At 40.2% G+C, this 27,455-nt stretch overlaps 1 protein-coding gene across 6 annotated transcripts in view; it reads left to right on the top strand.

Moving 5' to 3' along the window:
- Positions 1-19,344, top strand: part of TOX (thymocyte selection associated high mobility group box) — a 293,124-nt gene extending 273,780 nt beyond the window's left edge. For all 6 annotated transcript variants that reach the window (XM_034668097.1, XM_002915712.4, XM_034668099.1 and 3 more), the window contains 3 exons: positions 9,996-10,382; positions 17,668-17,819; positions 18,173-19,344. In XM_034668097.1, the coding sequence (XP_034523988.1) occupies positions 9,996-10,382; positions 17,668-17,819; positions 18,173-18,209 (576 nt within the window). In that variant the 3' untranslated portion in view covers positions 18,210-19,344. The remainder of the gene's footprint in view (positions 1-9,995; positions 10,383-17,667; positions 17,820-18,172) is intronic.
- The last annotated feature ends 8,111 nt before the right edge of the window (positions 19,345-27,455 follow it).

Below are 27,455 nucleotides of genomic sequence, written 5' to 3'. Positions count from 1 at the left end.
CATGTACAGAACATTTACCAACCTACCTTCCCATTGTACACGGATACTTATGTAAAAAATCCATTTCTTTTCCATTTTAAATAGTGACAAGGAAAATAATAGCCATTCGTATTCACACATACACTTTTTCAATGTTGTAGGTTTTTCGTATATTGTAAATTATTTCCCTATTCTGAAAGATCTAAAGGTACGATCATAAAATGTGCCATGATAATAATAGATCCAATTCTAGGTAACCACAGTGCACAAGCCAAGCTCTGTTTCCCCCATTCACTCATTCATGTATTCATTTAGCAAATTTCCCTGAGCATGTGCTCTGTGCTGAGCACTGCCGGACTCAGAGGACACGGTGAAGAATAGGCAGATATGCCCCCAGAATTTAAGAGGCTTTCCCTTTTATTGGGGAGACCAATAGTGAAAACATAAACTAATAAATGACCAAGATCTTTGAGAATCTAAGCATTCGGAAGGAAATAAAAGAAGGGATCTAATAGGGTTGTCTACAAAACTCCTCTTTGAAGAGGTGACCTCAGAGCTGAGAGCCAAAGGAAGACAAGCAGCTTGCAAGACCCGGAGGGAGCCAGGGAGAGGTGACCAGGCCACAGTCAGCAAGTGCAAAGCCTCCAGAGACAGAAATGTCTCCTCGAAGTCAGAGGTCAGCGTGGCTGGAGCTGAGTAAAGAGAGGGAGCGTGGTTTGAGGTGAAGCTGGGAAGATGGTCAAGGGCCAAACCACCAAGACCCTGCAGGACATTGATAGGAGCTGGATTTTATTCTCAGTGCAGAGGGCACTGAGAAGCCACTGAATAGGTTTCAGTAGAGGATGGATAATTGGATTTAAATTTTTATTTTATTTTATTTTTTAGATTTTATTTATTTTAGAGAGAGAGAAAGCGGAGGAAGGGGCAGAGGGGGAGGGAGAGGAACAAGCAAACCCCACGCTGAGCACAGAGCCTGATGAGGGACTTGATCTCACGACCCTGAGACCACGAGCTGAGCAGAAACCAAGAGTCGAACGCTCAACCAACTGAGCCACCCAGGCACCCTGGATTTATATATGTATATTTTAAAGATTGTATTTATTTATTTGACAGAGAGAGAGACAGCCAGTGAGAGAGGGAGCACAGGCAGGGGGAGTGGGAGAGGAAGAAGCAGGCTCCCAGCAGAGGAGCCTGATGTGGGGCTTGATCCCAGGACTCTGGGATCATGCCCTGAGCCGAAGGCAGACGCTTAACAACTGAGCCACCCAGGTGCCCCATGGATTTATATTTTTAAAAGACCACTTTATGTGAATGAATTACCTCAATCCCCACACCTAACCCTTCAAAGCAAGCTTGATTATAAACATCCCACTAAAGAGGAAAAATACCACAGAAGTAACAAATGCCCAAAGCCTGGAGTTGACCTACACCATCCTCCATCCCTGTGCTGGGCCTTGCTGCTCCTGGGTCCTAACAGTGTGCTTGACCTCCTTCCTTAAAACACCTACTGCCCCACAAGTCTGGGGAGAGCATGGGCATTCTCACTTCGAAGGTCATTGTTGTCAAGGGAACTATGGGCTTTGCTTCCTAGACCAACAGCTCTCCCCTTGCTATCTGCCGCCATGTCAAGTCTGCAACTTCTTGAGGCTTCCACTCCGGGTCATGCTCTCCCTCCCGCCCAAGCCTGCACAACACCTGCTCCGTGTCAGGCACAAGTCCAGGTGCTGAGAGCACAAAGACGAATACAGATCAAAGTAAAACGTGTCATGGCCCTTGAAAAGCTTGAAGTCTCTATTCTAAAATTAGCGGCTTCTTACAGAATCTAATCAAAAATAGAAGCAGCCAGTGAACATGGGCTCCACCTATGAAACTGAGTCATTGGATTCGCAATGCTCCTCTCCATTAGTGATGTGCCCACTTCAATGTACTCTATACCATCGAAGCCAGCATATTAATTAACGGGACTCCAGGTCTGAATAAAATTGATGTCTACCAAAAATAAAAACACTCAGTCATAGTAAATAAATTTATTCTGACCTTCATGCTTCAAAATGACAACACTGACAGATTCTCAGCAAGATACTGAACTGTTTCCAATAATAACAAATACAAATGGTATCTTGCTATCGAGTAGCTTGCATGTCACACACAGTGCATGGCATTTTCCATGTATCCCTACTCATCATAACAACCCTACAAAATAAGATTTAGCCCATTTTCTAGATGGTCTCTAAGCAGAAAGATTAAGTGATTCGCCCACAGAAATGAGAGGCTGGCAGTGGAGACAGGACTCAAACTCTTTGCCATCTTGTTCAAAAGCTTTTTTCTATCCTGAGTGATTGTCAAATATTTATATCTCTAGAACTACAATAAAACTGTAGTTATTCCCCAAGAAATGTATACCAACTCTTACGTATAAGACAGCTAAAAGTAAAGCTACCCTGACTTAATTGGGGGGGGGGGGTAAAGGTTTAGAGGTTTCTGAATCTCGCCCCACCCCCACTCTTTACCCCCCACTATCAGGGGCTGGCCAGAGACCCTCAGAGGAATCTGGGGCCTGCAGAGTGTTTGGGAAGCACATGCTTTTCCAGCTGTGCAGGCGTGTCAACTGGTCCCATGGAGCCAGTGACGGAAACAGCCAGCAGAGGCAACCCTGCTGTGCAGACACATTGGAATCGAAGGACACATGAATTGGAGCACAGAGTGTTGCAAATACGAAGCTGGTTGGACCCTGGAATAATTTATTCAACTTTGGGCTCTATCATTTAAAGGGGGAAATTGAAGAAATTTCAGAAGAAAAAGTCATAAAAGTCACTGAAAGGTAAAAGGCAGAAGGTAGTAGCTGGGAAGAGAGAATTTGAAATTCAAATGAAGATCCAGACATGTTCAAACCCATGACAGACTTTGGCCCCAGGACTGTGATGCCTGTGCTCCATTTTCTCTGACTCTAGAACCAGAATAAGACACCATTTCAAACTGGAGGAATTTGATCTGACCAGGGCATTATTAAACTCTTGAATTGGCTGGGTACACAACTTCTTTCCATAGAGAAATTTAAAAGCAGGAAGCAAAGGTTTATACGTAAGGATTGGAGAAGATCTCTAAGGCATAGGGCATCAAGGCAAATCTATTAAAGGGCCTTTAAAGTGCCACCAAAAATGGTCTGTGGCCTGAGTACGAGAAGGTGCCCTGTCTTATCTAAAGTGCTACCAACATCACACCAAGAGAGTCCTCAGGGGGCAGCAAAGTCCTCAGGTCCTGGGGGCAGGTGGATCTGGATTCAAATTTCAGGTTTCCCTCTTCCTAACTTCCATTTCTTCATTCAGATTATTCACCTGCTTGAAGTCTCAACTTACTCATCTGTTAAACAGAGAAGACAATAGGACTTACATTACAGAGTTTCCATGAGGATAAAATAAAAAACACCATATAAACTCCATGATTCAGGATCCCAAACACAGGAAGCCGTTAATAAATACCAGCTATTTATCATTATTATTACTATTATTACTATGATTATCATCAACTTTATTTTTCATGTTGTTGGTAGGTGCGCAGAGTTTCTGTGTGATAGAAAATTTAACTAGCCTCTATTTTCAATTGGCAAGGCTCCTTTGATATAAAGGAATTTTAAAAAGACATTAAAATAAGAAAAACTTGCTTCATGGATACATCCTTTTAGAAAGATGAGAAATGATCTAGGTGTTTAAAAAACTCATCTACACACTTTCCTCATTGAAATGGTCTGTATGAGCCGTTAGTCAGGGGGGACTAGGAATAGTCCGAGGACCAAGAATATATACTATTATGAAGGCTAGAGCTCCCTGGCTTGAACACTCTGTTTAAGGTCATTTTGGTTTGGGCTATTAAGTAAAGCTTAAGGATATATAGCTTTTCCATAGACTCAGGAATTCCTAGATGTGGGTCTAAATTATTATGTTGATAATAATGTATAATTTTAAACTAGTTTCATTTTACCACATAGACCAGAATTTATATTCCCAAAATGAGTGTTGCATTCAAAGTAGTCACTTTGGGAGGCTACAAACTTGTTTTATTATTGCTCCCAGAATTCAAAAGATTTTTGAAACTCCTCTTAGAACTGCAGTCAGGAAAAGTTTATGAGCCACATTAGAAAATCAATCTTGTTACATTGTTTTCGCACCTCATTCTTTTCCCCAAACATCACCCAGATCTAACCCACAGACCTGGCTTCCAGTGACGATTAGCTGTTTCCAAAAATCAAATTCACCATCAAAAGACAAAGAGTTGTCTGAGGATATGTAAAACAGTATCCCACAGGCTCTGAAGAGAATTCCAGTAGGGAAATTCCCAAATATTCCAAGTAAAAGCTGCATTATTGAAATATGCATACAGCTTCTTAGAAGTGCCAGCCTGGGGGGACACCTGGGAGGCTCAGTCAGTTAAAGCGTCTGACTCTTGATTTTGGTTCAGGGGATCACCTCGGGTCGGGTCGTGTGATCAAGCCCCATGTCTGGCTCTGCACTCAGCAGGGAGTCTGCTGGAGATTCTCTCTCTGCCCCTCCCCCCTGAAAATAAATAAATAAATCTTTAAAAAAGTAAAGAAGTGCCAACCTGGAAGGAGTCAACACTTGAGTGAATATGTTCTGCTATGTTAAATAACAGTAATCAGAGTCGTGACTTAAAGGTCACACATCAGAATAGAGACTGTTTCTACCTTGAGCTGGGGTGCCAAAATGTACAGGGAACAATGGAAGCTTTTTATAAAAATGTACAGTGGAGGACAATATTGAATCAAATTAGGAAAGTTCTCTCTTGCCATGACCAATAGTAAAGAACCATAGCATTTAGTTCAATTGAAGGACAATAAACTCAAAAGAAATGATTTCTTTTGTTTGAAATAACTTACAGAATTCATGCCATGGAGAGCTATTGAGACAAATACTGGGTCTGAATTTGAAAATGGGATGGATTATTTTATGACTGTTAACATAAAATTTGCAGCTCTGTAAGCCCAGATCATGATTTAAAGATAATAAAATCTCATGCTTCAGAGTGTAAGTTAATCACCTGCAAGGACCAGGAAGAATTTTCCTTTCAGAAGTAACAATGCACAATTGAGTAGGTGTATAATTTCTGTTTAATTTCCAGTGCATCAAGTATTGGTCAGTGCTGAAAACAAGAATCAAATTAGATGGATTATTAATCTGATTTGGTTCAACAACTCCTATATTGTTGCTTCCACTGAGTTTTATGTCTTGTGTTTATACTTCGCTATTTTAAATAACAATTGCTTTGTCAGTTCCTCATTTTTATAGCACTTATCATCCCAGAATGGGGGCATTTATACACTATGCAGTATTGTCTGCTTTATACAAAGTAAATGGGATTGAAACTATCTCAGATAATCAACATGGTTAATAAGAAGTATCTTAAGGTTTATAGAGTTGTGTAGCTTGTGGAAGATTCTATTGAGAAGACCCAAAAGGTTTCTATCACACACACACACACACACACACACACACACACACACTCGTTTTCCTGATGGAAAACATCTTTCAGAATCAGTGGTCTAAAAGCAAATAGGAAATAAAACTCACTCAGAAACTAATAGCAAAAACACATTCCTCCCATGAAAATGTCAGATTCAGGGGTAGATTTTCAGTTGTGTATACAGTGGTAAAATCCCATTTGCCAGGTGACCTACCCAAAGCACACACCACTAAAGAAAAGTGGTTAGTGTATTTGAAAATAGAAGCAAATTTAAATTACTTAGTTTGTATGAGAAAACAGTTTTAATTTATGAATGGCAGGTACAGAGATCTTCATAAACAATCTCATTGATTTGCAAAATTGTAGCCTTGCTTTCACAGTTTAATTAGAAGAAAGTGACAGAGTAGATTAAATTTATGATTTCTTCATATTCCTATTTAATCAGATTATGAATTCATGGCACTTTGCTATGGAAAATGAACTTATTCTACCTATCTTCCAAAGCAATAAAATAGCTCTGTAATTAATAGACAGTGTGTTGTATTAGTCTGATTAAGAATTAATCAGAAGTGAACTAGCAGCAGGGTTTTTCACCATCTCAATGAGTGGACCTTTACATAAAGATGCAAATTCTCAAAATACAGGTGGAACACAGTAATCTTCCTTGCAGCCTGCCATCCACCCCAGATCCAGTGGGGAGTAAAGGGCAGGGTACCTAACCAAAGGACAGAGGGTTATAATTTCTCATCACTTCTGGAAAGGTATGGTTGATGCTGACAGCAAAGAAGAGAGTGGAAAAGACCAATCTGATATTCTGTGGGTTTTCAAAGAGTTCAGATCTTTCCTCACCGCTTGGGAAGAGGAATGGCGTATCTTGTCAGGAGTCTCAGCAAGGACAACAGTGACAGCATGGAGTCTTGTTCAAGAACAGTCATTCAGTCATTCAACAAACCTGTTCTCTATGTCCTGTCACTGTGCCAGATGCATGTGACACAGAGATTCAACTTCCTACCATAACAGAGATCCTTTCCTTGATGATGCAGAACGTTGTCATAAAGAGAGATGACAGGGAGAGAGCCTCTATTGGTGTGACTTTCATGCATAGGCACATGGCTAGACACTGGACATGTTATCCATTTTGTCACATTCAACAATTTCGGAAGTAAAGGGAAAACATGTAACTTCCTAAAAGTCTTCCTCCCTCCATATTAAAAACTATATCTCAAGTGTTGTCTAACTCATCATTTTTGGAAATCTATTTAATTTGTTTGCTGATAACCCTTCTAGGGATTAAAAGTTAGCACTATTTCAAAATAGGTTTAGCATTACCGATCTTTACATGCCTTAGTGTGGAGAAGATAAATGACAAAAAAATAGCTTGATAGACAAAATGTTTTGTGTAATCACCATGAGAAAACAGTCTTCACAAGGCCGGCAAAAAGTATCTCAAATTAGGTTGGAATCTATTTTTACGTACCTATGAAAAGATGTTTCTATCATCTCTCCCACTGCTATTATTATTCAAAAGGTGGAATTCAGGAGAATTTGGTTTCATTATTTATTTTGATGTCACCATTGAAGAAAACCATTACCATGTACACGCCTTAGCTCTTCTAGGCTGTTCTTGGGAAGCTACCAGCTTCCTAATTCCTTCAAGAAATTGTGTCACTGTCCTTGGCCTAGAATATGAAATTCACTATGCAGATAGTTTTCCAGGAAACATGAAACTATAGATTAGTGTAATATTACACCTGGATTGTGTAATTTAAGTATGCATTGAGAGACAACAAAAATTAGCTTATTTCAGGCAAGAAATGACTATTTAAATTGAAGTGTAGTTCTATTTGCCATTTTAAATATATATGTGTAATTTATTAGTTCTTCTGAACCAGTGTTTTCCGTTGAAGACGATTCTCATGAAATGACCCATTGAGAGAAGGTTTCTGTGGTGCTCTCAGAGATTCACAACACACATTAGCATAATGAAGGCTCCGAGAAGGCACTGGCTTGTTTCCCTACACATTTCATCCTGGAACCTTGTTTTTTATAAGACATTTATTTTTCTCACAAATCCCTCCCCACCCAATATAGTTTGGAACTGAGTGTGTCAGGGGGTGAAGTGGGTGTTGTCCCTAGAAAGGCTTGCCAAGACTGCCCCCAGAGCCGGCCCTGCTGCTGGCCAAGCATCTGGACTCACCAGGATTAGGCATTTCTATTCTACAGGTAGCCTAAGTCTATTTCTCGAAAGTTGTTCAATTGGACAAATATGTTAATTACATGGCTGTCATTTCCGGGACGATTGTATGATTATGTCCGAGCAATATGTCATACGCACCTACACGCATTTTGTTTACGCGCACACACGTTCAGGCTACCGGTCTATACTCTATAGCTACCGTGTTACTTGATGATGAGGTGATTATTGGCTAGAGAAATCAAAATGAAAACATTTTCCCATCCGCATATTTCAGAGCTTTGATAGTATGGGCGATGGGAGTGATTTTTCTTCTATTTAAATTAAAAACATCTATAAAGCAAGAAATAAAGATGCACTCACATGTATTAAATTTTATAGATATCTATCATGTGTAATAGTTCTGTTCCTGTAGGGAGTTGATGCAGTATGTGACTAAGTATGAAATTAGCCCTTCTGCATCAGGCTAAGGAAGAGGCGGAAAACACAATGAAACCGCTTTCCTGCATGACTTCACTACACAGACACACAATAAACACATAATCTTCTTGGCATATATGGCACGATTTCTGAGGCATATCACTGCAGTACATGCTATTCTGATGTAGAACGAGGCACTGTTTACACAGCCTGAATTAAGCCATTTGACCTTTTCCTGGAATTGTTCACTACTCTGCACATCAACAAAAAGAATTTAAAAGTAGAAGCAAAAACAAAAAAAATCTACTGAAGTTTCTTTTTTTTTAAATTGAAGGCACCTTTTAAGTCCTGCATTTCACCAAGCTTCTTTCTTCTAAAGCCATCCCTTGAAAATGTGTGTGAACAATTTCTGATACTTTTAATATTAATACAGGAGACGGGGAGTCTGAATGTTGGTTCCTATTTCATAAGGCACCATCAATATGGACACAGAGATAAATATTATAAGGAGAGGATTCTTCGGAGGGGCTTGAATTCTCTAGGTACACCTTACTGTACACTCGACCTAGAGAATTCAGAGCCTCCCAGGACCCCAGATTTCCATGGTCTGTCATATTTTCACCAAGATGTCAGTTGTGTCCTTTCTTTGGAAAGAGAATGTGGGGCTGGTTGTTCGTTTACCCCAGCCTACCTTGCTTGAGTCCACACATAGACACACCATGGTCCTCGTTGTGGTTTTCATTTCAGTTTCCTATAGTAACAGGGAAAAATGAGTTGCATTGCTAGCAGTGTTATAGGCTGACTTGTGAAATGAAGTTCCCACGTTGTGTTTTGGGTCATCTTGTGTGACGACCAGTGTCCCTAATGTGCTGGTCCAATGATGGTGCTGTGTGTCCCGGGAGGATTTCAGAAAAGACCTTGCCACACTGACAGTAACAGGAGCTCATTTGACTCAAAAACGGAATAAGTGTGATATCAAGGTTGCAGAATAAGGATATTTGCATCCTCAAGGCATGGTTTTGACAAAGCAACTTTTTTCTCCAGAAGGACATGGTAGCATGTTCCTTCCCCAGCTGGTTTCACTTCTCCACATTTGTTTTATCAGCCTCCTCCTCTTAGCAAAAGTAAGAGGTAGGTTTTTGCCCCGGAAGAAACACTTCAGGGTTAATTCTTGGTTCTTTTCAGCTCCCACTGCTAGGTCTGGTTTTTAAGTCAATGAAAAGATTATTAGGAAATGGCCTTATGAAGGTATAAAAAAATTAGGGCAAAATTATATTAATTTATGATGGAGTCAAAAATTTCTAAGATTATTTTTATCCAGTTCATTATGAGGGACAATTCATCACCAACTTCTTTAAAAAAATCAAGATGAGTTCCATGGTTACTTAGAAGCTATATTAATGTGGTTTTATATGACTTCAGAAAGGTATTTTAGAACTTCTTTTCCCATATTCATTTCCATCAACACACTTTGTTTTCTTTATGCAAATATGTAGGCCAAGGCTCCTTAAGACTATAAAAAGGAAACATAAAAACTGAAACGTACAATCAATAGAAGAAGTCCAGAACTGAATTACTCTCAAAGTGAGCCGTACTTGTATTTCCTATCAGGGCACTGATGACATCCATCTCCCCCCACCCCCATTTTGTTCGTAGTGTGCACGATGAGAAAAGTCACCAACTTACAGCTTACATTGAGGCAAAGAAAAAGAAAATGTCATTGGAGATTGTTTAAGGTTTCACAAAAGCAGATTAAGTTCAGTCTTGCATAAGTCACATTACAAGTAAAGGTGGAGGAGTTCTTAGGCAAGAGTCAAGAGGAGTAACAGGTGTTGATTCCGAGCACGCTCCCTGAGCATCTTGCTGATAGAAATCAACACCCCGTGTGTCTGTCTCTGACCTCTGCCCCTGTCTGTTTCCTCAACAGAGCTACAGTGAACCTGTTGAGGTGAAGACATCTCAACCGCCTCAGCTGATCAACTCAAAGCCGTCAGTGTTCCATGGGCCCAGCCAGGCACACTCAGCTCTGTACCTAAGTTCCCACTACCACCAACAACCAGGAATGAATGCTCACCTGACTGCCATGCATCCCAGTCTCCCCAGGAGCATAGCCCCCAAGCCGAATAACCAAATGCCAGTGACTGTCTCTATAGCAAACATGGCCGTGTCCCCCCCTCCTCCCCTCCAGATCAGTCCACCTCTTCACCAGCATCTCAACATGCAGCAGCACCCGCCACTCGCCATGCAGCAGCCCCTTGGGAACCAGCTCCCCATGCAGGTCCAGTCTGCCTTACACTCACCTCCCATGCAGCAGGTAAGTGCTTGCACTCTGGACTCTGATTCCGAAGTGCAGGGGGCGGGGCAGGGCCAGGGAGGGGGGATGATGGGGAAAGGGGTCTCTCCATCCGGCAAAGGGGGGGGCATGTGTGTTCTGTTCTATATAATGGACAGAAAATGGAAGATAGTCAACAAACATCTGCTTTCTGAAAAATAATTTACAGGTGGTGAGTTGGGTCAGCATTATACAATCACAACAATGGACCGCGGCTTCTTTTCCTAATCCCTCGCTGGCCTCTTGCCACATTTCTAGAAATCACATTTCTAATTACCCTCCTTGTTTTCTGCTCCTTGAGTAAAGCACATTTGTAATGTTGAGATGCCAATTCCTGCTAAAGACCTCTTTGGGACTGAGGGTTCTACATAAAAAAAAAAAAGTTTGGAAAGCCTTGATTGGTATGCCTTTTGGGCCGAAACATGCCACAAAATGAAATCAGACCCATTATTTTTTGATATTCAGAAATACCAATTTGGTACAACCTGTAAAGTACTAAGAAATGAAAATGTTAACTGGAGTTTTGTTTAAAAATGGATATATAGCTTCTGCACAAATCGGAAAACACAGGAAGTTTGGAAGCCTCTCGGCCCACTCCCCAATTATTAAAACAGTTTGTGTGCAAACTTAGCTTAACTTTCCTTTGAAGTCAAGTTTTCCTTTAGGATTTGGTGATATTTTAAATTTTTCAAATGAAGAGCAAATGGTATAAATGAAACTAAACATAAAGCAGTCAAGAATCCTGAAAACTTGTTTCAAAAATATAAATCAAGCTAAAAACTACAAATTGTGTCAAATTCATCTATCACTTTTATAATCCAATTACTCTTTTGTTCCCAGAGCTATAATTAAATATGCAAACACAGGCTTCCTATTGAGTTGATAACTAGCTCTCTGTGGAATTTGAGTCTATAGTTGGACCATGGTGGCATGGAGAGGAGGCAGAAAAAACAATCAAATATACTACCCCCAAATTTATTTTTTAATTTTATTTATTTATTTTGAAAGAGAGAGAGAGAGAGCATGAGCAGGGGGTTGGGGGGAGAGGCAGAGGAAGAGGGGGAATCTCAAGCATACTCTTCCCTGAGCAAAGAGGTCGTGGGGCTTGATCTTGCAATTCATGAGATCGTGACCTGAGCCTAAATCAAGAGTTAGTCACTTAACCAGCTGAGCCACCCAAGTGCTGCCCCCAGATTTATTTTTACTATTATAATTGTAGACAAGATTCCTGAGAGCTGACAATAGCAAACCTCAATGTATTACTCTACTTTGTGATTAATTTCAGAAAATGTATAGCGCGGGAACTAGCATTATCTTCATTTTACAAGCAAGGAAACTCAAGCTTGGCAGAGTTAAGTCATATGCCCATACGGTTGGTGCTGGAATTCAAAGCCCAGTTCTGTTCAGAAATCAGAGCCTGGATTCTTAAATGCTAGGCCTGCTGCCTCTCACACCTAATCATTCTTACAGACTATTACCAGTTTTGTATTAGAAAACCTGTGTCTCCCAAGAATTTGGAGGGTCTTTACATCCTAGTTAGTTCTAAGATTAAAATGATTATAGAAAGCAAATGAACAGAAGTCTGTTTACCTAAGTCTTCCCTGGTCCCTAAGCCAAAGATATTTTTTTTTAAAGATTTTATTTATTTATTTGACAGAGAGAGACAGCCAGCGAGAGAGAGAACACAAGCAGGGGGAGTGGGAGAGGAAGAAGCAGGCTCCCAGCAGAGGAGCCTGATGTGGGGCTCGATCCCAGAACGCCGGGATCACGCCCTGAGCCGAAGGCAGACCCTTAACGACTGAGCCACCCAGGCGCCCCCCTAAGCCAAAGATATTGATAAAGCTCTGATGTCTCACTTACACGTGTTCAACAGACTAGCTGTTGATTCATTAGGGAAGAAGACTGGGGAAAAGTCAACTGCCATCATGCCTTATCCACAGCGGTGTCGGTGACCAGCAAGTGACATTCATAGAGTCAAATTTCCGCTCTTTCTATCAGGCATCACTCATAATAAAAGGGATATTCTTGGGCATCCTTGCATGTGAACGAACCAGTAGTGTTTGCATAAAGAATAAATAGTTGGAGGAACACAACCTTGCGTTGCTGGATTGACTCCGACCTAGGTGCTGCCCGGCTGAGGGCCTGTGTTCTGCTCACGATACTCGAGCTCGGGTCTGTTTCCTCCCACACAAGAGAATAGAGAAGGCACAGTTCCTCCACCAAGTTGAGGGCTAGAGCTCTGTCTAGAGAGAACGCTGTTTTCTAAGCTATCCGCTCAGAGATGGTTCCTTTTTCTACTTCTACAGACACCATGGATGAGCTAGCTGTGATCCTGAGGAGTTTTCAAACATTTCAGAATTACATAAGGCCACATGTGAAAACTCAAGACATTTGTCTTTCTAGAGAGAATTGGAACTGAATAGGAAAAAAATAGAACAGATTACACTGGACACGTTATTCATCAATCTTTAAGTCAGTTCTATTAGTGTATCTCAAAAAGTGTTCTTACTGAGATGGTAGCACCTGATTTCAATTTACATTAATGATAGAAGACAAAATGGCATGAACCCCAAATGGAGAGTAAATAGCTAAGAGCCTACAGTGACTAACATCACTGTTAACAGCGTCTGGATCATGGTGGGTAAAGTAAAATATTTGTTGAATGGACAAATGAACAAATGAGCAATTTAAAAATGCTTAACACACATATTTAAATACTAGAAGAAATTATTAGGTTAGTTTGTAGAATCTCAATTCTTTGGAAGTTTTTTTTTAATTGCATTTATTCAAAAAAGATTAATTAAACCCCCAATGTGTGCCAGGCACTGTCTAGGCTCTGGAAATTGAATGATAAATGAGAACAGGTAATGAGGCCTCTGTCCCCATGCAGCTGAGATCAGAGTTGAGCAGTGTTGGTGTAATGGTGGTATTAAGATAAACAGATAAATTAGTAAGATCGGGGCGGGGGGTGGTACTGAGCAGGAATTCAAACTGCAGAGTGTGTGGAGAAATAGAGCATTCAACTGGAATGGATAAAGAAGGCCCCTATCGAGGGCTGGCACAGACACGTGAAGGCTGACAAGAGGAAGCAGCCTGTATGAATCAGAAGGTGTGGGGGGCACCTGGGCAGTTCAGTCGGTTAAGCGTCTGCCTTCAGCTCAGGTCATGATCCCACGGTCCTGGGATTGAGTCCCACATTGGGCTCGCCGCTCAGCCGAGAGTCTGCTTCCCTCCCTCCCTCTCCCCACTCCTGCTTTCTCTCTCATTTTCTCTCTCTCTCTCTCTCTCTCTCAAATAAATAAAATAAAATAAAATAAAATTCTTATTAAAAAAAAAAAAAGGAGGTAGGAAGAGTAGGCGGGGAAAACCAGCTGAGGTCAGAAACAGGGAAAAGAGGCTCCAGGCAGGAAGGACCCATTTGGGGAGGAGCGAGGCTGGTCTGGGACCTGGGAAAGAGGCCAGTGGGGAGTACAGTGATTTACAAGAGAGCCATGGGGAATGAGGTCAGGGTCATGGGCAGGTCATTGGAGTGGGATCCTCCTGTTAAGAGGACTGGCAGCCCCAACAAGTTGATAATCCTAAAATCAGGATTGATCCATCAGCCATGATGTCACTCCATTTATTAAAATCACAACAGTCTGTCGGGGCCAATGTTCAAGTTCTGAAAGTTGGTCTTTAGCCCGTGGCTGTAGAACCAGGTTGTGGGTGAAATTCAACTGTCTGATACACCATCCAAACGACATTTATCCTGAAGATGTTTGCTTCCTGGGTGTGGGGGCCATGTTCACATGCTCAAACATGAAAAAAAGAAAAAGAGAGAAAGAGAAAGCAAGTTAATGGCTACCATATTTTTTTAAATAATCTCATATTTCAGTATTACTTTAGCTATTTTATTATCCTTCTGAAAAATGAATATATCCTACAAAAACGATTGTATAGTCCTCCAGGAATAATACTTCCATTTTTTTCTAGAATAATATTTTATACACCAAACCCACGGTGCTGCTTTTTTTTTTTTTTAGTCCAGTTTTCTTCCCTTTTTTTCTGCTCACTATATTGGCGAATGAGGTCACGAGAAAAAAAACCATTAATATCTGTCAACTTCCTTTATAACCTTAAGAAAAAATCTTTGTATGATATCACATAGACAGATTTTCAATTTCCTCGTGTAATAAACAGCTGCTTTAGGATTTGGGTGTAATTTAAAGGTTTAAAAAAATCACATTGAGATTGATGAATAAATCAGTTGTGAAGACAAAAACATTGATGCCTGTTGAAAATACCTCTCCAGACAGGCAGGAAATGAAATTAGTTCCCAGTAAAGTGTGGATATGAGGATCACTGTTTGGTTGTGCTACAGGCTTTTTAGGACTTGCTATGTGGCACAACAAAACTGCTAGGGCTACTGAAATCTAATTAAAGAGCAAATGTCCCTTCTGACATCAAATCAATCTTTATCACGTTTTCTATTTTTATTTCAATCTGGCACCAGAAAATGAAATTTAAAATTCCAGGCATGCTACAAAACAGTTGGTGATTTTTCTCTTGAGCATTAAAATGCAAAATATTCAGCCTTGTTTAATTAGACCGCTAAGCAAACAAGTTCCAAAAATGTGTATCACCATTGTTGTTTCATATTTACATCAATAATCAAAATGTACTTAGCTCTAGATTCCATCTCAGCACCTCTTTACTAGTGTTAGAAGGATATTGTCTTTTCCGAATCCAGAGCAAGTAAAATAGTGTTACTTCAGGCTTTACTTATATTTTTCCTGATCCTTTGTTGCTGGGATGTTACTGATCTTAAAGTTAGGCAGTGAGGTTAGCTGAATTTTAAATCTTTGGACGTTGTCGATGACACATCATTCTGGTTTTATACACTGAAGTTACCCATTTAATCTTAAACCAGTAGCTCAAAGGTTAGTGTTCTCCTGATAGTCTCTCACCCGACCTTGAGGAACCATTCTCTTTGGATGGGAAAAAACAATGGTGGTTTTTCTGCTGTTGGTTCTATAAGGTTGGGTGGAAGGGAGCTGGCTTGGTTTTGTTTGGTTTTTGCTCTCTCGTATGTTGTCATGCCTTCAACTAACTAAACTAAAGATATTTCCAACCACTCTTTTTTTTTTTTGACACTTGTTGACTTTTAGGTTATGTTTTGTCCATTGTGCAAAAACCCAGTATGAAGAACTTTACATTAGAATGATAGGAAAGCCCCGGCATTTACACATTTACACACCCCTAGCCTTCCCAACAGGAGTCCGTGCTAAACTTTATTCACTGGAAGAGATGATTTATTGAGCCACTATTACAGGCTAGGCCCTGAGAATGTACAGTAAGCAATGCAAACACTCTCTGGTCTCCAGTGCCCATGGTCAGAGCCCTTGTGACAGGGACGAAAATGGAAGTCAACTCCTCTGTCTAGGAGCTTTGTCCCGCTGTTTGCACAGTATCACCCTAGACACTAAGGAAAGAAGTAAAGCAAGCTGCATGATAAGCCCCATAAAGACAGTATTATAGGAGGGCTCGGTCAGTTGAGCAGCCAACTCTTGGTCTCGGCTGGGCTCTTGATCTCAGGGTCATGAGTTCGAGCCTTGCATTGGGCTCAGCACTGGGTATGAACGTACTTACGGAAAAAAAAAAGATAATATTATAAGACCATAATGGAATGAATACATTTCATTGAAGCCAGTGGGATTCCTTGTGTGACAGACCTATAGTACAGTCCCGACAAAGAAAGGAAATCAGCCTGGGAAGGACTGGAAAGCCAAGCGTCCAGTCATACCTCTTATTTTTCACTTTGCTCTTTTGGAAAATGTTTATAGCTTGAGCTGCAGGTGTTGTCTACACAAACATACTTATTTTCCACAAACCAGTTGTAAAATGAGGAAATATTCTTTTCCTTTTAGTCTGTGTGAGATCAAATAGCCAGGCTGACTGAATTATCTACTTTTCAGTGATGTGTTTGTAATCATCCAAAGGTTTGTCTTTCATCCACAGTTTTGGTGGGAGTTAGTGTGGACATTGGCTTGCAGTCTTTATCACTGGAATGGAAAATAATTTAATATCTTAAAGCCAAAATGGAGAATTGAGGACATTTGAAAATAGGTAGCTTTGAGTGTTTACCCAAGGGACACTGAAACATGAATCAAAGTCTAAGGAAATATCCTTAGTTTAAAAATCAATCCTCTGATCATTCAGCTGAGTTAAAACAAAAACACAAGGAAAAACAGTAAAAACTCAGTGTTATGCCTTCCAAAGCTCCCTGCAAGTAAATAGGGAATGGTTCATTTTTAAATTCTTGATTTTTCTGTGGTTAAAAACCATGTATGAAATCCTCAGCAGAAAGAGACAACCACGAGATTAATTAAGTTGCTTTTTTTGGTCATTTCCAGCAAAGCTTGCTTATGCTGCTCTTGAATTCACCAAATAAGCTAAAAATAAATCTTAGTGTATAATGCTTTTTGTTTACCAGTTATAGCTATATACTTCAGAGATTCTGTCCTTGAATTTTTAATAGCTTTGCAAGGATTAAAAGTCAACACTTCACCATACCAGTGTATTAGAGGAATCTTCCTGAAGTCTGATTATTTGCCAGTTAATAGACTTTTCAATTAAAAAATATTTGCTCTGTCTTACACTTTTCTTTCTCTGTGTTTTCCGGTGGCAAGTTGCTTTGAATCTCTTTCCTTATATTAGTCCAACAACTGTTAAAAAGCTTTGGTTGAAATTTTTTAGCTGAGGAAGAAGTACAAATAAAAGAAGCAGATGGTCCCTTTGTGATTGAATGAAGAAAACGGGTTTCGAGAACAATATGTGAATAGGTGTAGTCTAATAAAACACTCAGCCACCTGCTGCCTGAATCCTTCAAAAAAGATTCTGTTGCATATTCTGGGGATTAACTATTAATGTATCCTTAGGTTTGATAGAAAACATAAACTGAGGGGTTAGGCCCTTTTCCCTTTGTTCTGATTGAGTTGGCTTCTCCATATTTTAAGCTGTTTCTCAATTCAGTTTATCTGCTCAAGAGTTTATAATTAAAGGTTTTCGCACACATGGTTCATTGAAGGAAAGGTAAGAAGAATAGGGACGTGGGCACGTGTTCTCTACCTTTGTTTTAAGTTTTCTGGGCCCTCAGGATACGTTTACCCTTGCAAAGATACAAGCGAGAAGGCAGGAGTGTGTTTGCAAACAACGGATAAATATTTAGGGGCTTTTCTTCCTAAAAAGGCACTTTGATCCTTATTTGTGGATTTGCTTTCCCTTTCAGGGATTTACTCTTCAACCCGACTATCAGACTATAATCAATCCTACATCCACAGCTGCACAAGTGGTAACCCAAGCAATGGAGTATGTGCGTTCTGGGTGCAGAAACCCTCCCGCGCAGCCGGTGGACTGGAATAACGACTACTGCAGTAGTGGGTAAGCGGCGGGTCATCGCCACCTGGTGGTGGACAGCTCTCATAGCATGCTCGGCGTGCCCGGCTCCCTAGGAGATGGAACGGGTCCCGTCTTTTCTCCTTGCTTTCTAAAAGATCATCTGGAACGGTTCCGTGTTCTGGAAAGCAGCAGACAGCAACCCAGAAATTTTTAAGCAGTTCTAGTTGTTCCAGGAATAAACAAATGCCTTTAGATCCCTGTTCGATGTACCTGGGCCCTTTCCCAGGGCACCACTCCACCCCTCAAGCTAGTGTCCTCGTCCCCTCCCCGCCCCCCCGCGGTCACCTGTAGCCCTAGTCTCCTAACCAGGCACTGTTTGTTCTCTCTTCACACAGGGGCATGCAGAGGGACAAAGCACTGTACCTTACCTGAAAGTCTGAACACCTCTTCTTTCCACTGAGGAATTCAGGGAAGTCTTTTCACCGTGGATTGCTTTGTACAGCCAAGGCAGTTCTCCATTTTATTAGAAAATACAAGTTGCTAAGCAGTTAGGACCATTTGAGCTTGTGGGTCAGCCACTCTGGAAGAAATAGTCATGCTTCTTTATTATTTTTAATCCCTTATGGACATTGTTTTTCTTCTTCCCTGAAGGAAATTTGGACCATTCAGATTTTATGTTGGTTTTTTGCTGTGAAGTGCTCCGCTATAGTAACTGCCTTAGCGACTGTAGATGTCTCGGATAAAAGTCCTGGATTTTCCATTGGTTTTCATAATGGGTGTTTATATGAAACTACTAAAGACTTTTTAAATGGCTTGATGTAGCAATCATAGCAAGTTTGTAAATAGCATCTATGTCACACTCTCCTAGAGTATAAAATGTGAATGTTTTTGTAGCTAAATTGTAATTTGAAACTGGCTCATTCCAGTTTATTGATTTCACAATAGGGGTTAAATTGGCAAACATTCATATTTTTACTTCATTTTTAAAACAACGGACTAATAGTTCTATATTTTCAAAATATTTGAAAAAAAAAACATATTCCCAAATGATTTTAATTTAAAAACAGAATTGGCTTTGTCTCATTGACCAGACAAAAAGAAACTGGTGTTAAGGGAAGCGCAAACACATTTATTTTGTACTGCAGAAAAATTGCTTTTTTGTATCACTTTTTGTGTAATGGTTAGTAAATGTCATTTAAGTCCTTTTATGTATAAAACTGCCAAATGCTTACCTGGTATTTTATTAGATGCAGAAACAGATTGGAAACAGCTAAATTATAACCTTTACATATGGCTCTGTATTATTGTTTCTTCATACTGTGTCTGTATTTAATCTTTTTTTATGGAACCTGTTGCGCCTATTTATGAAATAATAAATATAGGTGTTTGTAAGTAAATTTGTTAGTATTCGAAAGAGGTTTCTTTGATGTTTTAACTTTTGCTGGCAAAAAAAAAATTCACGCTTGGTGTGAAGACTTTATTATTTAGTTTTTACGGTGACATGAATAAAGCCAAACCTACTTTTCATTTAGCAGCAAATTAAAGTAACCAATCCTTTATTTCTACACTTCTTTGGTTGATGCAAACAAAAAACTGATACTTAAGAACTTTCTTTCTTCATACTCTACAACAGAGAATTGCCCTAAAAATCACACAAGCTCCAAGACTAAACAGATGGGTTCTCTATCTGAAAAGGGTTGCTTCTTGGTTCTCAGCTGGTTTTAGTCAATCCTGTAAACTCCCCTCCTTCAAGAAAAAGAAAGAAAGGAAAAAAAACATTGAAGGCGAATCAACTAAAATTCCTTAAGCTGCATGCTTTTCACAAAATCCAGAAAACATTTAGGAATTAAAGCAGGGGTGGGGTAGGAAGGGAAAGCGTACTGTCAAGAATGTCTCCGTACGAAAGGTGAACAACCAGACAGCAAAAAGAAAAAAAAAAAAAAAGGAAAGCATTCGGAATTTGAAAGCTACTGATAGAAATTGAGATTCTTGCTGTCTTTTGTGTCTCTCCAAGCCACTTCTCTTCCCAGAATTCCAAAGTCTTCCAAGAGAATTCTGAGGGTATCAGAGATTTGCTAGGGAACCAAAAGCATTGAGAATCTGGCTGAAGGTCTGCATAGCTTTTATATCAGAAAGAGCTAGCAAATTACTCCCTCACAGGGGATTGCATAAAGAAAGCTATTTTGCTTGGAAATCAAGAGGATGGCTGATGTCTCTTTCATGGAACATGTGAAATAAACTTAGCAATTTAACTAAATACAAATATATGCATTGTGTAATCCAGTCAGAATTAAAAAGACAAAAGGTATGCTTGCTTTGGAATGATTTTAGGCATTGTACAACCTTGAATCACTTGAGCATGTAATAACTAATAAATAATGCAGATCCAATGTGATTATTAAAATGACTGTAGCTGAGAGCTCTAATTTTCCTGTCTTGAAACTGTATAAGAACTCCTGTGATTAAGTTCACAGTTTATTGTTTGTCTGTTTAGTATTTTAGAAATATACCAGCACTACTAATTACCTAATGTCTTTTATTTATTATATTATGACAAAGTAAAATTTTGACTTGCATTAAGTCTAAACTGAGGAGGTAATTACCGGGATGAGAACAAGCAGCTTTGACTTTGACAGGCAGTTTGTACAGGGGAGTACAATGTTGTTTACAGCTTTTCTAGAGCAGGTGTGCAACCAGGGTAGAGGGAGTGTTAACACTCGATACCAAAAAAAGGGTAAAAAACAGAATGTAAATAAAAGAAAATGCATCGTAAATAAAAATTATTACCATGCGTGACCGTATTCTATTTCGATGTCCATCAGTCTCTAAAGGACAGACCCAGTCAGAAGACAAATCCCAAGTAAATTTCGTGGCGGGAGTGATAAGGCATAGTAGGGATTAAGGCCTGCCACAGCCCTAGATGTTCTTTCTGGAAGCACCAAGAATGCCCTCTCATCCACCTGAGCTCTGGTCCTGTGAGGTGTTGCTTAAGAAAACTTGCCCTCTGAGGAAGCCAGCATCCGGCCTGGGCACAGCAGCTTGTAGCCTGTAACTTAAAGGAGCAGTGATGGTGTACGATGAGTTCCCCAGTATGGCACTCCTCAGGGTTCCTGGACCTCGGAAAAAGTCATTCTGGGAAACTCAGCATAATGCGGAACATATAGTATCTTTACCAACATACCAAAGTCAAACTTTCAATTAGAAAAGAAAAGAAAGTGTCCCGGTGGTTAGAAGAGGGTTGTGTCTGTAACATACACGAGAAAGAATAATTCAAAATCCCAATTCCTATTCAAATCTGAATGAGTGGACAATGGAAAATTGGTCAAGTAGTGACTTCCCTAATCAAATTAGTGAAGGTAGCTAACAATGGAAAGTTGGTCTCTGTGATTTTTTTCACCTGTTGCCTTAAAGGAATAAAACCCGTCGGAAATGGGGCATGGCTGGTCCACAGAGAGCCTTGACTCCAGGGAACAGTGTGTCCTGGCTTGGATTCTTCACTAACACATTATTTTTTATTCATAAATTCAAAACTGAAAAAAATAAACACATCAATACTCAGTTTCCTTTTTCCATGGACCTCTTCTTGCCTTTTGCAAAAAAGTTGCCCTACTCGTTTGAAGGCGAATTGATTGAATCATAGGAAAGTGCCAATATTTGACCCATTTACCTACAAAAAACGGCAATTTTACATGGTTCCACCCAATGTGTTTTGGAACCAAAGATGATGGGGTTTGGTCTATAACATTAGATACAATTTCACACGGAATTAGAAGTTCTTTTTTTTTCTTTTTTTAAGATTTTATTTATTTATTTGACAGAGAGTGAGAGAGCACAAGCAGGGGGAGCCGCAGAGGCAGAAAGAGGGAGAAGCAGACTCCCCGCTGAGCAGGGAGCCTGATGCGGGCTCCATCCCAGGACCTTAGGATCATGACCTGAGCCTAAGGCAAACGTTTAACCAACTGAGCCACCCAGGTGTCCCTAGAAGTTCTTTACCAAGTTCTAGGGGAAAATACTCAAAGAAGTAATCAGTTTTGTTTGTTTGCAAGTTCCCTCACTTCAAACCAGTCACAGGCAGCTATATTAAATTGAGAATATTTTAAATTACCAGATTCCAGTAAATCCCAAATTAACATCCTAACATTTTTGTTACACACAGATGTTCTCTTAATGTTTATTTGTTGAAAGGGGATTTGAGCTTCACTTTCTCATTTCATTCATAACTCTCATTTTAAGGAAACAATAGAAAAACAGACATTCATCTCTTTTGTTGATGACTGAGCATTGAAATAGTGGCAAGGCAAGATACAGAATTCACATAAGTTTAACCCCCAAATGCTTATTGCACTGAGTTACCTGATAGGTGAATTCATGAGTCAGTCACCCCACTGTACAAATTTCTCTTTATTTTCCTAAAATAGCATAATTTCTTAAGTTCCAGAATGTCATAGCACATAGTAGGTGCACAATAAATGCAATGATATGTAGAAAGATCAGTGAGACATCACAAATTATCTTCAACAGGAATTGTATGATGTTTACTTGACGATTTAAAAGCTCTTTAAATATAGAAGGGAATCAGATACTGCAGACAAGCATTAGGAGTGATGAAGAATGGAAATTTTCCATTAAGAAATCTAAGCTTACAAAAAGATAACAAAGAATTTCAAAATGAGTTGTGCCTTTTGTGTTTTTGGTCTATGTTACTGAACAGGAGTTTCTAGTTGCAAAAGTAAAAGATAGAATACACACTAGTCACATCAAGAAAACAAGAAGCAAAGGAGAAAAAAGGTGCTAGACAAGTAGGAGTGTTGAGTGCAGGAGAGAAATTTCAGGAGACAAGTGTATGGAATGCTAAATTAAAACATCGATGAACAGTATGCCGATTTTTTTTTTTCCGATTGCTAAGTGCTAGTGTGACTTGATGAAATAAATAAAAGATCATACTTCCTGGACTCTGCCTAAATTATGCCAAGCTAAGAAGAAATGGTCCTAGCTTTTAAGACTCCCAAAAGGAGATTTAGAACCAGGGACCATCATGGAAAAACCTTCCCTAACAGAAAAGTTTCCAAATCCTTACACAAGACTATTGCTTGGAGACAGGGCATGGGGCTAGTGGGGAGGCGGGACAGGGGGTTTCCTGATGTCACCAGTCACAAGGGAGGAAGGCCAGGAGGGAGGGAGACCTCTGAACCAACATAATACCTTGCAATACATGTGCCTACAGAGATGTTAGACTTTGCCTTCCCGTTTCTTAGTTAGTATCTTGTCGTATGTACCCCGAACCAGATTACACTGCAGAGGTAAGATATAAAGATGAAGTTCTTGTTCTGGGACCTGGAAACAACAGAAGACAATGTCATGTGACATTTCTGCACTGGTCACAGTTGTGCCTCATTAAAGGAGCCCACCAGCACGAATCCTGCGACTGTCATGATTTCACATTGTATTAACAGCTTGCTAGCAAAGACATTTGAAAATGAAATTTCATTCACACAGACCTGAGGCTAGAAAAAAAAAGTATAAATAGTGACCAAAAAATAAAATGGAAAGACTTACCATTCTACAGAAGAAAAAACAAATCCTTCTAAAGAGAGACTACAAACCAAACTACAGTATTTTAAAGGCTTCAGCGTCCCTGTTTGACAATTGTGTGTTTACAATAAGCCTAAGCATAATTGCTCTGATGGGCTGTCAGGGAAAAGATTAATTTGGCAAAGATTAGTATTGACTTGCTGTTTATTAAGGCTTTTAAACAGCTGTATCTGGCAGCATTCCTGTAAGTGCCTGTCATATCTGAAAATCAGCCTCACACTGGTGCTCGCCAGCTGTTGCTAACCACTTTGAATGTCTTTCTCCAGGCCAAACAGCAAGAGCAAACTATTGCCAAATTAGCCCTTTTCTCCTCCTGTCACTTTTTTTTTTTCTTTTTGAGGTGGGGGTGGGGAGCTTCTGAATGCTGAAATGTCAGCTCGTGGCTGATGGCTTAGCTGATAAGAGGTGCCGGAAGTCAGTAGGTGGTTTGGGTGCTGGATGAATACATTCCCCACATAGAGAGTGGTAGCGCTGTTAGTCACCTCACACAGACAACAAAACCACAGCTTGCAACTGTTACAAGGCAAAAGGTTTTAAAGACAGTTAGAAAGTGGCGATCAAAGGTTTGAAGCCATCAGATTTCCAAAACTAATGTTTTGTGTCCTCAGACCAGCACTTGCCCTATGGGCCATAGCGCCGGGAACAGAGCCCACGGTGGGATGCTGAGGGCAAGTTCAGGAGCAGCCATTAATCTTGCTCATGGGGACTGAGGTTTCTCCCTAGTACTCGGAAAGAGGACAAGTCACTCGGTAAAACATGCACCTTGCATTTTGATTCAGTGGAAACCTATTAGAAGAAGACAGGTCTGGATGTTTTGAAGACTGTGAAAGAAAGGGCAGGCGGAGTTTAGTACTGGAGTTAAGACCTAGTACTTCAAATCCAAGTGCTGTCATAAAGGCAATGGAAAGAACGGCATTCCAACGGAGTTAAATATCCGGCTATAAAGACCCCAGTGTTATGGGGAAAGTCACATTAGTCTTTCCACCAGGACTGCTTTTTTGAGCATTAATCTCAACCTGTTTGAGTCACGTCAGGCTGGAATAAGTTGTCAGAGCAGATGCAAAAGGACGGTGTCATCTCATAACCCTTGCTGGCACTTTCTGTTACTCTGTGTGCAGTAGCGGGGAGGGGAGGGAATTGGCCGAGGGGCCAAGCTTTCTGGATGGGCATTTAAAGCGGTTGTGTGTCCATGTCTAACCTCCAAATAATACTGTTTGGAAGTCTAGCCTATGGATGCAGTCTGAGGCTTGACGTTCGGCTTGGGATCACATCCCGTGGGATTCAAAGTTGTAGGCAAATGAGCCCTACTGCTCAGCCCTGACGGTAGGCCATTCCTCCCACGGGCAACCAAGAATTCTGTTCCTGATTCTTTCCACACACCATGACTGTTGGTGAAAGGTAGATGAGACATACTAATTCAGCACAACCAATTAGAGAAATGAAGTGACTCCCTATTGAGAGCAAAAGGCAAGATATGTGTTTCACTGAGCTCTGCTTTCATTCCTGCCCAGGCTACGGACAGAGGAAAATCCAGAGTGAAGAATTCACCTAAGAATTAATTTGTGACTGTAAATTCCAGAGTGTTCTAAATCCTAAAATAGCCCTAGACTCATGTGACCATTTTCTAGGGCAAGAGCTACCACAGGAGGAGGCTGCCCACTCTGAGAAATTAGGCCGAAGGTCGGATTGTGCCGAAATGCACCCTCTTGACTTGATTGGGTGGTAGACCTTACTCAAAAGGAGCGGCTCCATCACTCGAGTCAAAGCACGCCTGTTGTTAATTCAGTTAAACTCAGAGAATATGGCACCAACCATCTATTCCAAAAAAGCTAACATTATTTTTAATAGAATTCAAGAAAGGCCAGGGTGGAGCAGAGGAAATCACTTTAGTGTATTCTTACCATGCTTTGCAGGAGAACATTTGGCAAGCCTTTTCTTCAGAGCATTATAGGTCTGACTGCCTCCCACTGGCCTGTAATTCTTTGATTATCCACATGAGTAAACTGAGTAGAGGAGGAAAAGGAGTAAACTGTTCAGGGACTCACTGCAATGACGCAAGCATCAAAGAGAACAATGAATGTAAGGAAGCTATCCCCATGGCATGTGGTTGGTGGATAAAAGTCCTTCCAGAAACTTCACATTATTGGTGTGAGGTTCGAACATGCAGAAATTGTACCCTAGCAAATTGCCATGTCCCAATACTCATTGTCAGGTCTGTCTTTGATCTAGTTCTATCCAGTTTCCCAAGCCTGAGGAAGTCAGCCAGAATTCATCTGTCCAGAAACTAACCAATTTTGAGGAGTATTTTGTATCTTGTTTTGTTTGTGTTTTTCTATCAAGGTAGACCCACAGAAACCTAAATCTGGTCTTGGTTAGAGTTTCATACAAGAAGAAAAAAAGAATGGTATATCTAAATGAAACTGTAATTTCCGGGTAGTATTACAAAACACACATAGCTCCAAAACCATTCTAGCAGGGGAGTTGGGTCACTTTTAACACCTGGTTTCAAGATGTGGTTTCAGCAGACCAACATAACAGAAGTGACAGTCCTTTACAACACTAAGGTCCCCTGGGGTAGCTCTACACTGAGTTTTCTTCTCTCTCTCTCTCTCTCTCTCTCTCTCTCCCCCCCCCCTTCTCTCTCTTCTCCCAGGGAAAGAATCTGCTACTTGCTATAACTGATCCCGTTTCTTGAAAACGATTCCGGCCTTGTGTTCCCAGAACAGTCACCTTCAGCACATGGGCAGCTGGGGGAGCCAGATTGCCTGCAGCCAGCAAGAGTTGGCTCCATTGTCACTTTGCTGATCACTTTGTTAATTCTCAGATAAATGGAGAGAGACTCCATTTTCTCTCCTCCCCCTCTTCTTTCTAATGTAGAGCAATTAGAAGTCTCTGAGGACTTCTCTATATGACTTCCCATTTCACACCACAGATGGTTTAGATAAAAACTATTAGTTTCATTTATTCAAACAGCTTCATTTCACCAAAATGAGCGTATTTTTAGCATTTTGCCCAAAGGTTTGTTTCCCTATTTTTTGTAGATATAAAGAAGTCTGGCTGACATCTCAGACTTCAATCATCAACTTTCCTGCTCCCCCACCCTCCCTCCAAGGCTTTTGGACTGGAATGGAGTTGAGGAGCCCTGTAAGAGGCAATTTACTGTTTTTAAAAGTGGTGTTACAGTGCATTTACAAATTTGATCTTGTCTCGAAAACTTTGGGTGTTTGCCTTTTTCCAGGAGGTTACCTGCGATCATTTCCTTTGGAGCACAAGTACTGTATATGCCTGCTTAACGTGGTGATGCCAGCTCTTTATCTTGGTTGTATCTCGAGGGCATTACTCCGGAGAATATTTTCATATGGACAGCACACCAGGCTAAAAAACCCTCTTCAGAACACATATTCAAAGAGAGGACCTACAAGTACACAAGTTCAAAAGTTAACCCACTTTTGGTTGTTGCATAGAAAGATGTAAACTGCTTGATATATGTTACCTGTGTTCAGTTTCTGAGCTCAGACAAGAATTTTTAAAAACTGCCTGTTGTTACTTTAGGATTAAAATGGCAGGTGGAGGGGCATCTGGGTGGCTTAGTGGGTTAAGCATGTGACTCTTGATTTTGGCTCAGGTCATGATCTCAGGGTCCTGAGATTGAAGCTCCACCCTGAGTGGGGAGTCTGCTTGAGATTCTCTCTCTCCCTCTCCCTCTGCCCCTTCCCACCACACTTGCACTCTCTTTCTCTCTCTCAAACAAATAAATAAATAAACCTTTAAAATAAGATAAAATAAAATAAAATGGCAGGTGGAAATATACATGTAATGTAATATGTAATGCTTGATATGTGATACATGACATATTATATATATAAATATATATCCATCTGCCATTTTAATCCTTAAATAATAGCAGACAATTTGCTTAAATTCTTGTCTTAGAAGTATTATATATACATAGATAAGATAGATATATGTAAAATAATCTACTCTGGTATTTACAGACTATATAATTATAATTTATTGTATATGTAGATTATATATAAAAATAATCTAGTATATATGAATTATTTACATAATAATCTTCTCTAGTGT

This window comes from Ailuropoda melanoleuca, chromosome 9, assembly GCF_002007445.2.
Source record: "Ailuropoda melanoleuca isolate Jingjing chromosome 9, ASM200744v2, whole genome shotgun sequence".
Taxonomy (NCBI): domain Eukaryota; kingdom Metazoa; phylum Chordata; class Mammalia; order Carnivora; family Ursidae; genus Ailuropoda; species Ailuropoda melanoleuca.
The sequence above is the reverse complement of the archived record's forward strand: the minus strand, read 5'-3'. Positions and strand labels throughout refer to the sequence as shown.